Source organism: Furipterus horrens, unplaced genomic scaffold (genome assembly GCF_987537825.1).
Source record: "Furipterus horrens unplaced genomic scaffold, mFurHor1.1.pri manual_scaffold_9, whole genome shotgun sequence".
Lineage (NCBI taxonomy): Eukaryota > Metazoa > Chordata > Mammalia > Chiroptera > Furipteridae > Furipterus > Furipterus horrens.
This window is the reverse complement of record NW_028327179.1, coordinates 30,995,456-31,009,580: the sequence shown is the minus strand read 5'-3', so window position 1 is coordinate 31,009,580 and position 14,125 is coordinate 30,995,456. Positions and strand designations below refer to the sequence as shown.

General features: G+C 33.5%; 1 protein-coding gene across 1 annotated transcript in view; it reads left to right on the top strand.

Moving 5' to 3' along the window:
• The window catches only part of CASD1 (CAS1 domain sialic acid O acetyltransferase 1), a 42,615-nt gene extending 34,937 nt beyond the window's left edge, over positions 1-7,678 (top strand). Inside the window, exons 14-18 of the mRNA XM_090287222.1 lie at positions 1,807-1,908; positions 3,195-3,335; positions 3,843-3,920; positions 5,064-5,156; positions 6,688-7,678. Of these exons, the coding sequence (XP_090143348.1) occupies positions 1,807-1,908; positions 3,195-3,335; positions 3,843-3,920; positions 5,064-5,156; positions 6,688-6,957 (684 nt within the window). The 3' untranslated portion in view covers positions 6,958-7,678. The remainder of the gene's footprint in view (positions 1-1,806; positions 1,909-3,194; positions 3,336-3,842; positions 3,921-5,063; positions 5,157-6,687) is intronic.
• Positions 7,679-14,125: the final 6,447 nt, after the last annotated feature.

Genomic DNA, 14,125 nt, shown 5'->3' with positions numbered 1-14,125 from the left:
TAGGAGCAAAGGATTTGTATATATGTAGTATGTTTAATTTTATTAAAATTTTGGCTTTTTTCTTATCTCTAACCTTTTATGATGGTTGAGATTTTCTCAGCTACTTTAGCAGGGTGGCAAACTGCTACCTGCTGGTTTCGTCCATCAGGCAGAATCTCATTTGGGCAACATGATATTTACAACAAAATATTTTAATTTGAATGCCTATAGTTGTGACAAATTCTGCAGTTTGCTTCTGCCTCCCACACTCTGTCTTGTATAGTGCCTGGTTGCATCAGGTGCAGGTGCTACATACTGGGGTGGGGGATGTAATCCTGCAAAGCTGGTTCTTTGCTTGTTTGTTTCATAGGCTTTTGTACTTATATTCATACTTAGAAATAAAGCATTTATATTTCTGCCTGACCGCTAAGGTTTTTTGCAGCAGATAGATATATGAAATAATAAGGAAACAATAAGCAAATGTATAAAGAAATAGCCAGGTAACCGCAACAGCTACTTAACAGTCATTCATTAAAATTCCCAACACTCTGTGATGCATCTGAGGGAGGGAAAGGAAGGTGGACCAGAGGTTTTCACTGCCCTGGATTTAGTGTTTACCATTTGACAAGAAAAAAGTAGGTAGCCCAGGCGATAGCTCAGTGTCTTTCACAAAATGGGTGCTCTATACATACTTGTTTATTGCTCATATAAGAAACAAATTTTTAATCAGAAATAAAGTGGTACATTATAAATACATCATGTAGAAATGATACATAAGATCAAATCTAATAGCTATATACCTATTGGGTCATATTTCTGTATTTTATATTGTATGCATATATGATATAAAAGTACTTCATATTGCAAATTTTGTTAAGAATCATCCTTAATAGGTTCTATTTTTAATAAGCTATAAGCATTTTAAATTATGTTGTGAAATGGAGAATATTACAATTTATTAAAATAATAGCTTTTCTGACCTTATGATTCAGTATTAACTAAAATAACACAATTTTTATATTTTTTCTTAATTTTGGCCTTTAAAAAATTGTAATGTTAAGTTTTTTTAATGCTGTGGCATTAGATCTAATAATGGAGCTTTCCTTAATAGAGTTTGTCGTCATTCTTTAGTCTAGAAATTGAGGTTTTTGTTCTCATCTTTGAAAGACTTCATTAATGTGCAGGAATGTACCCAAGACTTCTGCCTCTTCATTCTCAGATTTTCCAGGCTGTCAGATTAATAAAGGGATACAATTCACTAACTTCACCAGAGTAAAATTGTAAACTTTGTTTCAAAAGCTAGTAATGGCACTTGGGAATGGTTGACTAAGGGGACTAATTCAGAGGATTCTTTTAGCTTACATGGTTAATTATAGATTACTAAGGACATTTAGAGGGAAAAAAATCTATCTTTTAACCTTAATCATCATTTTTTTAGGTTATTTATACCTTATTGGCTGATGTCTTTTGTATTTTTGTGTTTTCATCAATACATATTTTCTGTTTTGTGTATTAGGTTTAAAATATTAAATGGAATAATTTTCCAGTTACCAGCTTGTTCTTTTTAAATGTTTCAGTCTCAGTAGCCTTGCGTGTGCCATGGAAGTAAGTTAACAAAAATGGTCTAGGTTATCAGTATTAGCCATTAGTAAAATAGATTTATTTTCAGATGAATTTCTAATGAAGTGATATTTTTAAATGAAATAAATAGAATGTAAAAGCTGCAAGTGATATGTAATCCTCACTGTAGGACACTATAATTTTTATAGTGTTCTACAAGTATTGACTTGTACAATCTTAATTTATTTTCTGGATTCCTTTTCTCAGGGTGCATTTGAGAAGATCTTTTCTCTTTGGCCATTGTCCAAGTGTTTTGAACTGAAAGGGAATGTGTATGAATGGTGGTTCAGATGGAGGTTAGACCGTTACGTATGTATTTACCTTGTGATCTTCAGCCATTTCAAACTGTACTTGAAAAACATTCTTTGGCAAAATTAAATATTTTTATTTAGTTTTAAGGAAACATGTTGATTTGATAAATCAGAGCAGCCCTGTCCCTATACTTTTATATATCAGAGAAAGGGTATGCATGTGTATATATATCAGCAGAAATAAACTATAAAAAACATCTGTAACATGGCCTTTGAGTCATAATTCTGACTTGCAGGTAATCTTTCATGTATATGCTTCAGCCACTCAGCACAATATGTATTGGGTCCTATATGCTCTCCAGTGTTGTTATTGTGAGGGATATGTTAGAGAAAGAAGATAGACCTCCAGGCTTCTCAACCTTACAATCTGGTTTAAAGCCCAGGTATATTACTTATAATTGGGTGCTAAACTGTGCAATCTAAATTTGGAGGTAGAAGTTTGCAGAGCAGGAGAGAGCAGTGCCATGGATGATTCCATGAATTTAATCTGGAAGGACGGTTAAGATTCAGTTGGCCAACAGAATGTAAAAAATCCCACACAGCATTTGGAAAATAATAGACACTGAATAAATATTAATTATCCCTCTTTTCTCTTTTTCCTTTTCCTCCCATCTTTGACTTATTCCATTTTTCATTCAACAAATGTTTTCTAGCTGCCTATTTCTGTGCCATTCCGAGGTTTTCAACACATGTGCACTTTGCAATGAACTACATTGCATTTCAAAACCATGTATTAATAAAAAGCTCTGTAAGCTCTTGTCATCAAATAATTGTAAATTCTCAACTTTCTCTTTAGAGCAGTCTGCTATGATATGGTAGTCTTTGTTTTAAAAAGAAAGCTTTTAGTCCACCATATTTTTTCACTGTTATGTGCACATGTTCCTTTTTAAAAATATGAGCTCAGTGTTGTTATTGTTGTGTGTTTTATTTGAGAGAAGTACCAATATAAAATGTTTACCTTGGTTGAATACAATTAAGTTTTATCATTTGTCTTCAGACTGAGTTTTTATTATTATTTTAAAATTGTTTCTTCACTTGCTGCTGAAACTCCTCAAAATGAACCAGTTTTTCTGGTGTTGTTACACAAGATTTTGCTTGTCTATTGTTTATAGTTTGTAACAATCACTGCTTAAAGTTTTACTCTTGAAATTTAAGTCCTAGAAACTCTGAAACTTTAAGCTTTTAACCTACTTACTTTTATACATGCTTTTCTCATTTACCAAATTTTTTGCTATTTATTGGAAAGTTGCTGTTTAAAACAAATTTTATCTTCTTATTTTTCAGGTAGTCTTTCATGGAATGTTGTTTGCTTTCATTTATCTGGCTTTACAGAAGCGTCAAGTACTTTCTGAAGGAAAGGGTGAACCTCTCTTTTCAAACAAAATTTCAAATGTTCTGTTGTTTATTTCAGTAGTTTCCTTCCTGGTAAGTTTCAAAATGTAGTCTCATTTTCCAATATCCTAATTGGTATAGAAAATTAACTTTAAGAGATAGGAAGTTAATCAATTATTTTTATAAATAAAATCTTTAAAATTCTTTTTCTACTTTCCAATTAAACATAAATTCTCAAGTGAATACATATACAAGTTAAATATGAAGAATAACTGAAAGCTCAGCAATATTGAAATTTTAAAAGTTGTAATAAATTGGAGGGAAAGTATAAATGTAAGGTGTTTGATGTGAAAAGCCATCACTGCCTATGATCACTGTTTTCAGAAAAGGGTAGACCTGAGCCCCTCTCCGCTTGCTTATGGTTGGGGAGTTGAGACCAATCTAGTGATGAGCAAACCTGTGGGAAGTTTTTACTGAAGCTTTTAAAATAACATAATGAAGTATAATGTTATAAATAAAGAAAACTAACATTTCCTGAGAATGCTGCCTCTAGAAGGTAGTGCTGTTTTTGTAAACCGATTCGTGTATTTTTTGTTGTAGACCTATTCCATCTGGGCTAGCAGCTGTAAAAACAAAGCCGAGTGCAATGAACTCCACCCGTGTGTTTCTGTGGTGCAGGTAACTAACTTGATTTAGAGAAATTGTTTCTTCTAAAGAACACAGTCTTTCCAGGCACAGAAACTTGAGATCAGACTTTTAAGCCTTACTTTCCTCTATTGTAACAGGGATACTAAAATCTCTTTTAAAAGGTTCTTATATTAAGTGTATGGAAATGATCAGTAATTGGCACTTAGAAAATGTTAATTGTTCTTGTCATATATTTACTTTTAACAATTTAAAAAATTTAACAATATTTGATGCCTAGTATGTGCTACATATTATGCTGAAGGATACAATCAATGGTAGCCATATCAGACATACGTCCTCTCCTTATCAAGCCTACACTCTTCTATTACAAATAATAATCATATAATTACCACATAATTATAAATAGAAGTACATGGTGCAATAAGAGAACATCATGAGGAGATATGACCTAGTTGGAGTTGGAGTGATTTGGAAGGATGAAGGCACAGCAGGCAGCAAGAACTTAGGCCTGTGGTGGAAAGGAGCGTAGCACATTTGAGGAACTAATTATAGAAGGCCACTGGACCAGAGAAGAATGCGGTAGTGACTGGGAGTCGGGCAGAGGCTAGAGGCAGCTCAGATCAGATTTACGTTTTTGCAGAGATACCTCTGGTTGCAGGTAGAGTACATTGTGATGAGTGCGGTGATTATTATCGGGTGCTGTAGAAACACATGGGACTTCTTCCTAACCTAGCAAGGTTCCTGGAGAAAATAGTGTCTTAAGCTGAGGTCTGAAAAATGAGTAGGCCAGCGAAGAGGAGCAGGGAGAATTTCTGCAGGATCTTTATGGGAGAAACAAACTATTATCATAGGATTTTATCAATTTTGCCACATAAATATGTTATCTCTTTCTATACAAAGGGCCTCAAAGTGGGTTCATGTTTTTTCCAATACATAAAATAAAACTGTTCAGTCATGGACCACCTACCTAATATCTGCACTTCTATGCAATATGCAGACCCCCACGTGTGCAAAATCCAGCTTGGGTAGATGCTAGTACTTTATCGGTTGGGGAAAAAGAAACATCATGTATGTATCAAGTTTAAGAATACAAAGAATGAAGTTATAACTTGAAGGAAAGCAAAATGCTTTTAATAAACATGATTAATACTTATGTTTATGATTTTTCTTTAGATTTTAGCCTTTATCCTCATAAGGAATATTCCTGGATATGCCCGTTCTGTTTACAGTTCATTTTTTGCTTGGTTTGGGAAAATTTCCTTAGAGGTTGGTACATTAATATTTTGCTCTATCTTACACAGCCAAGTGTTATATATGCATGTGCGTGTGTGTATGTGACTCTTGACATATTTTTTTTTAACCAAAGCTATGTTATTTATGGAATTATAGAGGGAAAAGCTCAGTACCTTCAAAAGTAGTAACATATTGTAGAATTTTTCAAAGCTTTATTTAAATGACTAGAGATAATATGACTTTCACTGTGTTCTTCATATTATCTTAAGCCTTCAAGCATAGTCAGGGTGCTGAGATCAGAAGAGAAAAAAAATGAAATAGATATAAATGAAATCAAGCTGAGAGGACTTTGATTTTGTTGTTCCTCTCTATAATTAAATATGATATTACTGGAATTTAGGTTATAATCTTATAATAAAATTCATTCTTATGATTGGAAATTTGGGGAAAAATTGAAAACTCATTATATTCTGTGTGTAATACCTAATATGAAGGTATCTATAAAATCAGTTTAAAGTAAGTTTAGAAATAAATTTTGAGTGTTCTGAGCTTTATTTGAAACAGTATATTTTAAAACAAAATTCATACTGTAATTATAAAATAATTTTTAAAGCGTAATATTTAAAAGATACATTTTTGAGTATAAGATGTATTAAGTTTTCTTTAGGGGAGTAAATTTCTCTTTTGAATTGTTGAACAAATGTCCTATTATTTTTAAGTCTCATTTATAAGAGAGATTACGTAGAATTTAAATTCTTGATCATGAATGGCTTACCAAGTCATTCAGTGGACTAAAGAATATTTATTTTGCCAGTCCCTTAATATTTAAAGCATGAGAGGTTTTATCAACTAATTCAATTAATTTACTATTTAGTGTTTCTATTAATAATACAGAAATGCCATAGTCCTCATATTTGTTGAAGTAGCTTAAGCATATTTCTACTTATATTTTGAAGCAGGGTGATGGAAGAACGACATCTGTAATCACAATCAAAAGAAATAGTGTAATCATCCAATATTCAACTTAAAATACACTTGAGAAACATGTGAATGTAGTTCAGAACATTTGTTTGGCCATTCATAGCAAACATAAGGACGTCTTAAACACCCTGCCATTTCTCACTCATACATATAAAAATATATTCACAAACATATATATATATATAGAGAGAGAGAGAGAGATGACATTGTACACACACAGGTACACTCATAGGTTTATAGCTAGATATACACACACACACAGTCATTCTTTATTTGAGGTATGAATACAAGAGTCCAGATATCATTCTGTCATTTGCTTCTATGCCAAGCAAAGGAATGTTTGTCAAGTCAGAGGACTCCTGTCAGTTGTTTCCTGAGGACTTCGAGGCTGTGCTTCAGCATGTAGGAGCTCTGGAGAGTAGGCTCCACAGTAGACTTTTCAGAACCAGCAGTGAGACAGAGTTAAATGGTTTTGGAAACACCTGCTAATGTAATTATGCTATCAAATGTTTAAGTTAGAAAAAGTGTTATATATTCCTGGACCCTCTGTACATATCTAACTTATAAATATCTTTCCTCCTAGCTGTTTATTTGCCAATACCACATATGGCTGGCAGCGGACACAAGGGGCATCTTGGTACTCATACCTGGAAACCCTACACTCAACATCATCGTCAGCACTTTCATATTCGTTTGTGTGGCACATGAAATTTCTCAGATCACTAATGATCTTGCACAGATCATTATTCCTAAAGATAACACTTCTCTGTTGAAAAGGTTGGCATGTATAGCTGTGTTTTTTTGTGGACTCCTCATCTTATCATCCATTCAAGATAAAACATTAAGTTCCTGAAATTCTAAAAAACTTAAACTCTTCAGGCTAACTTTGTTTCTGCCTAGAGGAGTAAAGCATCTATCTGGAGATATAATTGTATATATAAATAAAAATTTGTGTGATCAAAGGACAGCTGAGTGATGTCTGTCGGACATGGTGGTTGTATATATTAGAAATGTACATATCCAGTGTGAAATAATGAAAAAAATTGATGAAACGGACTGCATTGTATAGGATTGCATGTGAAAAGTCTTTTCTACTGGACCTATATTTCCATTTATAAATGATTTTAAGTTAACGTACGAAGGCAGGGAAATAATTATCTTTCCAGTAAAACATCTAGATAATCTAATTAGATTAGTGTCACACTGTTTTGATATTTACTAAATTTGTGGTAATAAGATTGTCTACACCTGTATTCATCATGGAAATTCCTACTTCATTGAAAACTTTCTCACACAAGAATAACTACAGTATTGTTTTACCATACGTGCAATGATGTGGGGTGATAAACAGTATGCCTTTAATTTATATGTGTTCTTATTCTGTTGTTACCCACTTCCTGACATGGCTTTTTCCCTAACTGTGGTTTTCAGGTACATGAGCCTAAATCTTTGTACTCTTGCCTCACAGAGTTGCTCTAGGCTCCACGACAGGGTTCTGTCATCGTTGAGGTTGTTGCCGTGTTTTTTGTTTTGTTTTTTTAAATAAAAAGGCCAAATTTTCTTTCCAATTCAAACATTCACCTGTTTCCTTTTCTTATGCTAGTGTAATATCAGTTACCTTGTGGACCCATTTAATACATTTTCCCCTAATTTTTATATATTATTTCCAATGTTTGGAAAGCTCTTTATAACCATTTTGTTATTTCTTATTACTCCCTCCTATTTTTTAAAAAAAGTATTTATCAACCTAAACTTGTGTAGTCTAGTAAAAATTCAAGTTGTTATGATTGAGATGTAAAACCATCAGTAGAATTTTAAGTAAACCGGTGACTTTGGGCAGTATCTGTTTTTGGTTTGATTTGGTTTGGTGTTGTTACAAGCTAACTATTAGAGGTATAAATTTATTTATCTGTTGTACAGATTTTATTATGACTTTTAATGTTTGAAAGATTGCACTTGTTTGCTCTTACTGTGTGTGGGGTAAAATATATTTTTTGTTTGTGAAAATATGGAGTAATTTAAACAGTAAATAAACGTTTTGTGGATGCTTATTTTTGTATTGGCAAAGTATCAATTAAACTATATGTGTTCTTTTTTTAAAGAAGCTGGATCCATTAATGACTTGTTTAAATGTCTGATTCATTTCCTCAGCTTAAGTTTGCTTTTATGAACTCTTGGTATATAGGGGTGGGTAGATCATTATGATAGTTGAAAAAGGAATAATTTACTTATCAGAACTTTGGAGAATAATCTGCCTTTCAACCCAGAAAATTAAGCATTATGATTTATTAGTAGTCCTACTTGAAGATTTTTAAAATTTATTATTTTTTTAGCACTGGATTTATGTGCTAGTGATATCTTCTCATTAATTGAGGACTATTTCTTAGACAGAAATGTGTGGTCTTTCTTTTTCTCTCTTCTTCTGCCCTTCCTTAATCTTTTGACATTTCTCAGATAGACAATTGTAATGATTCATTGCTCTCCCTCCTCGACTGCAGCCTTATAAGAAGAGAATAGTATAGTTATAAATCAAAAACTTCCAAGTCCTGTGATCGCATTATTCTGTTGGTGTGGCTTGCCAAAGAACAGACTGCATTTTAATTTAGCTTGTAAGTTTTACCACCTGAAAAAAAAGATTCTTCCTGATGAAACAATTGAAAAAGAAAGGTGACCAGAATTTCTGGGTTTTTTTTTTGAAGCACTTATGTCTCCAACAGTGATACCTATGAGTAAGTTTTCTCTCCTCTTTGAACGGAAGCCTAACACTTAACTGGTAAACCCTGTTACTTCATCACATGCTATTATTTAATACGCCCCACTGTTTCATTTTAGATATAGGTATATAAAATAGTTAAAATATTATGCATGTGTCATTAAAATACATTATATTTGTATTTTATTTTCTTCATGAGTTTTTATGGATAAGGTTATGGTAAAAGGCGCCACGATGATAGCATCTCTGTATGGCACATGCTTTAATATTTTTTTCTGCATTGACTCAGATACTGACTAGATGCATTCCTCAGTCTGCCATTCTCCAGAATAAGTTATTTGAAATAATACTGAGATATGTTAAAATTGAGATAAAGCCACAGAGTTTCTCTAAAGTCAGATTTTCTGTATTATAAATCACATTGAGAATTCTATCACTGGCTCCCTAAAAGTCCTTGCTTGCCTCAAATATTCCCCAACCCTTTCCTGTTTTTGTTTTCTTTGCCAAATTTTCCCATTTTTATAGATATTCAGAGCTTTCACCTAAAACCACTCTCTGTACCTATGAGATCCTAGTATTTGCTTTAGGTGCCAGTATAAAATAACATTTACTCCCTACCATTCCATTGTAAGGTAAGTTGACCAGTTAAAATTTTAAAGGTATGTGAATTTTTTTCTCTAAAAATAAGCTTAATTATTTCACATGTTACCATAGGAAGCTTTTAAGTTTGTGAAAATTAATGATAAGTGTATCTGTTTATTTCATTTCTTTACTAGATTGTAAATCATTAAGGCTAAATAAATAAACCATATTACCTAGGGCAGACACTTAATAAAAGCCAAATTGTCAAAAGAACATGCAGTTTCTAGGAGAATGCCACTCTCCTTTAGATTGTCCCTCCCCCTTTAGGTTCAAACCTTTACCAGTCTTGGAAACCTTGGGAGAACCAAGTCGGAATTTTTATGTTGAACAATCTTAAATCACTAATAGACTATCAGTTTTGACCAACACATGATAGAAATTATGGCAGGCTTGCATGGCTCAACCTAATAGCTTCCCTTGTTGAAAAAAAACACTGGGTTAGTTACCTGCAGAATTGATCTTGACAACTATTTTAAATACTAAGTTTGGTTATATTTGGGGTGATTTTTGAGGATTGGTGAAAACTTCCTAAGATGCTCATACTTGAAAAGCACGTTTAAATCCTTGTCTTCCATGAAATTTCTTCTAGTGTCTTACATTAATTAGAAATATTATAAAACTTCCTTAAAAGTTACATCCATAAAGTAATATAAACAAGAGACTATTTTCCAAAAATAGAGTTGATATTATGAGCTATAAGATATATAGTAGATTAGTTATAAATAATTTAAATCTTTTACTTATAAAATACTATTTCAGAGCATAAAAACGGGAAACAATATTTTAAAAGGAAATTTTGGTCACTTAGAAGTGTCTCATGTGCGGGGTAACATTTTCATGCTAAAAAGTAATTATAATATTTTAAAATTCAGCTAGTTGCATTAGCTTTAACTTCACTAATACCTAGTGGTCCTTATTTAGACATTAGAGAGAATTTCCTAATAATGAAAATTGCTAAAAATAATGACAAAACTATTAAGATTTTAATTCTAGAGCTACCATAGATTGATTATTTACTCTTTTAATCTTCATTGCTAAAACAACAAAGCCAGCACTTACCTGATTGTAAAAGCTCTCCACTTTCTATCACTCATCTCTTTATAATAGGAATCTCAGCCAGACCTATCTTCCTCAAATATCGTATTGTTCTTAACCTTTGTTCCCATTCTTTTCATCTACCTAAATCCAACTTATTTTTTTAAGTATAATTTAATCTACACCTTTTTTGTGAAATCACTATTTTAATTAATTATTCTTTTATAACATTAATAATCTGGTCTCGCCGTTTTGATATTTTTTCTATTCAGTACCATTGCAAGCTGGGAACAAGATGGCATTTCTTACAGATTAGTAAGGTGCTATACACACAAAGTAGATACAGAGAGGCTTGAGCATCAGCTAAGAAGTTCTGGCTTTATTTCTCCAGTCTTGAAAACAAAATTCCTCTCTGTCTTGCCTTTCCAAAGCTACTGCCTCATTTATCTTTTTCTATAAACCTGAACTATTAAGATCAAGAAGCACCTCCATATCGCTAAATCCAATGATCAATTCTGTCTTCGCCCTACGTGACCTGTGAGCAGTATTTGACACAGTTGATTTACTACCTCCTTTTTTGACCATCCTCCTTCACTATGCTTCCTGAACATCACCATTTCCTGTTTTCTCCCTACCTCAGTAGACATTTCTTCAAGGTCGTCCCTGGGTCTTTTTCACACTCCTCAACCTCAACTGCCATTCCAAAAGCTCCTTCCTCGGGCCTTATCTACACTCACACCTTAGGTGCTAATCAGCTAGTCACACACTTGATGCTGATGACAACCAAATCTACATCCTCCGTTTGAGCCTCTTCCCTGAAATTCACATTCAGATAACCACCTGCCTGCTTCACATCTCCATTTGATATGAAAAGACAACTCAAATTTAATAATTATACATCAAAACTAAGCTTGCTCACTACTGGTCAAAAACATTCTCTTCTCAGGCAATTACATCCTTCCAGTTGCTCAGATTTTTTAAAATTTGACTTTTTCTCTTATACCCAATATCTTACATTTTAGCAAATCTCGCCAGCTTCATCTACCATATATATTCTATAATTCAATAATTCAACCACTTTTCATCACCTCCAGTGTGATTACCCTGTTTCAAAACGCTGCTAGCTCTTTCCTGGATTATTGTAATAGCTTTATTTTTCTCCATAGTTCTGACATACTTAACACCTTTTACTTACCTATTCTGTTTTAATTTTCACCTCCCACCCCTGATTAGAACATAATCTTTCTAAGGACAGGGATTTTTCTGTTTCATTCACTATGGTATTCCCAGCTTCTAGCACAATGGCTCAATTATTTGCTGTGAACGAATTAATTATTGCTGCAAAAAATGGCGTCAAATACCAACCCCATTCAAGGCAGGTTGGCAGCCCTGCAAATGATAAGGAGTTTGGGAAAATACTTTGTCCTTAGCCATTTGGACAAGAGGCTTTATAAAGACACACTTTATTTGGCTTTTAGGGGGTTGATTTGCATAATGTTATATAACATTTAGCCCACTTATGCAGCCTGGGTAAACAGTGGCTGCAGCAGGACAGCCTTCCTTGGGTGCGACTACCTGCAGAGCTGAGCCCCAGCAGCACCAGGTGGAGTGCAAGTCTTTCGCTCTGTATGGTTCCATCATTCCCTGTTTTCTTGCTCTATGCTGGGGCTGCCATTTGTCAATGCATTTACACTATTATTTTCCTTACAGTAGAGAATTATTTCTTTTGGACTCATGTCGCATCAAAAGTAGGAATATGAGGAGGTAAGCCAAGAAAACCATGCATATTAAAAAGAAAGATTGTGCTTTTACTGGAAGTCAAATCTCCTTTGTGTTCAACAGGCAAAATGTGACAGCTAATGGGTTGGGGGGAGGCTAGTGGGTGGAGGGATTGAGCAAAAGGAAAAAGGACTCACGGACGTGGACAACCGTGGTGATTGCTGGGGGAGGGGGCTATAAGGGGACTAAAAAGTAAAAAATTACAATTAAAAATTTTTAAATAAAATTAATCAGAGAAAAAAAACATTGTGAAATCAACACCAGAACAATTGCCAGTGCATAGAAATGTATATGGGAGTACCAGTATAGGTAGAATCATATTAATGAATTAGATTAAAACCTGAAATTTCAACAGGATTCAAATGAAATTTTAAAAGTCGTAACGCTGTGAAAGTCAGATATATATTAAGTGTGGGGGAAAATGCATGAAAATATTGAACAGATGGTAAGTTTTAAAAGCATATCCACTGAATGTAGCAGAAATTACCTGCCCAAAGGAAATAAGCTATTGAAAATAGAAGGCTAACTGGGAAAACTGATTATCTCCCTCAGTATACAGAGCTATGGCTGAGAACTTACCAGAAGACCTTATGAAAGATGCAATATGTGGGAACCCAGATATCAACAATAACATCTAGTTAATTAAGTTTATTTCTGTTTTTAGTGAGAATTCTAACGTAATAACCAAGAGACTGAAACGCACTTATGTCAGGTTCATTATAAGGAAATGGTTTATTGATTGACTGGATTGAGAACATCTTAAAGTTTGATATAGGCTAATATTAATAAAGTTAATAACTAATAAATGTAACAGTGCTAATTGTGATGATCTCTGGACTTAGAAAATGGAACTAAAATCAGTGATTTTTCACAAGTATGTGGAACTTAAGTCTACTCATTTCATTCCCTGCGAATGACTATGTTAAAACCTTAAAAATAGAATTCAGCCCTGGCTGCTGTGGCTCCATGGATTGAGCGCCGGCCTGCGAACTGAAAGGTCGCTGCTGGTTTGAGTCCCAGTCAGGGCACATGCCTGGGTTGCAGCCAGGTCCCTAGTTGGGGGCGTGTGAGAGGCAACCAATTGTATCTCTCACACATTTATGTTTCTCTTCCTCTCTTTTTCTCTCTCTTCCCCTTGCTCTAAAAAGTAAATAAATAAAATCTTTAAAAATAAAAAAAGAATGCATTCTGGGTATAGACATTGATATGAACTGAATGTGTTCTGTGGCTTGTATTACAGATAGGTCAGTGTTTTGCTTGATAAATTGGATGTACCACACAGAGACTGCTGTGTGATGGGAGGTTAGGTGGCATCGTACTGAGATTTTTGGAATTATTGAGAGATTGAATTCTTCATGCCATTCAAGAGAAAATGACCTTGTTAGCTTAATTACAAAGACAAATAAAGACAGCTGATTTTGATTGGAAATTCACCCCATCTTACCAGTTTGAATATTTATCTGCAAAGACATTGAAAATGATTGCATAAATGTATGGTTTAATTTGTTCTTCATAGGATAATTGTTATTTGGGAAAACTTATTCATTAAGGTGTATGCTGGTTCATTTTCTCATGTTAAAAAAAAAAAAAAAGATTTCCAGAGAAGAAGGTGGTGTCAACTACATTCCCAAAATTCTAGAAAAGCTTTTCTGGTTTTAAATCTTACAAAAATATTAAGAACACTTTGTTTTACCTTTTCATATTAATAATAATAAAAATGAGGAGACTCATTACATAACTGCCATTGATAATGGTACCAGAGCCTGAATATGATAAAACAGGAATACCCGAATTCTACATGCACATTAGGAATAGTTGCCTTAAAATCTAAAAGCTGTTATTCAGGTATTTT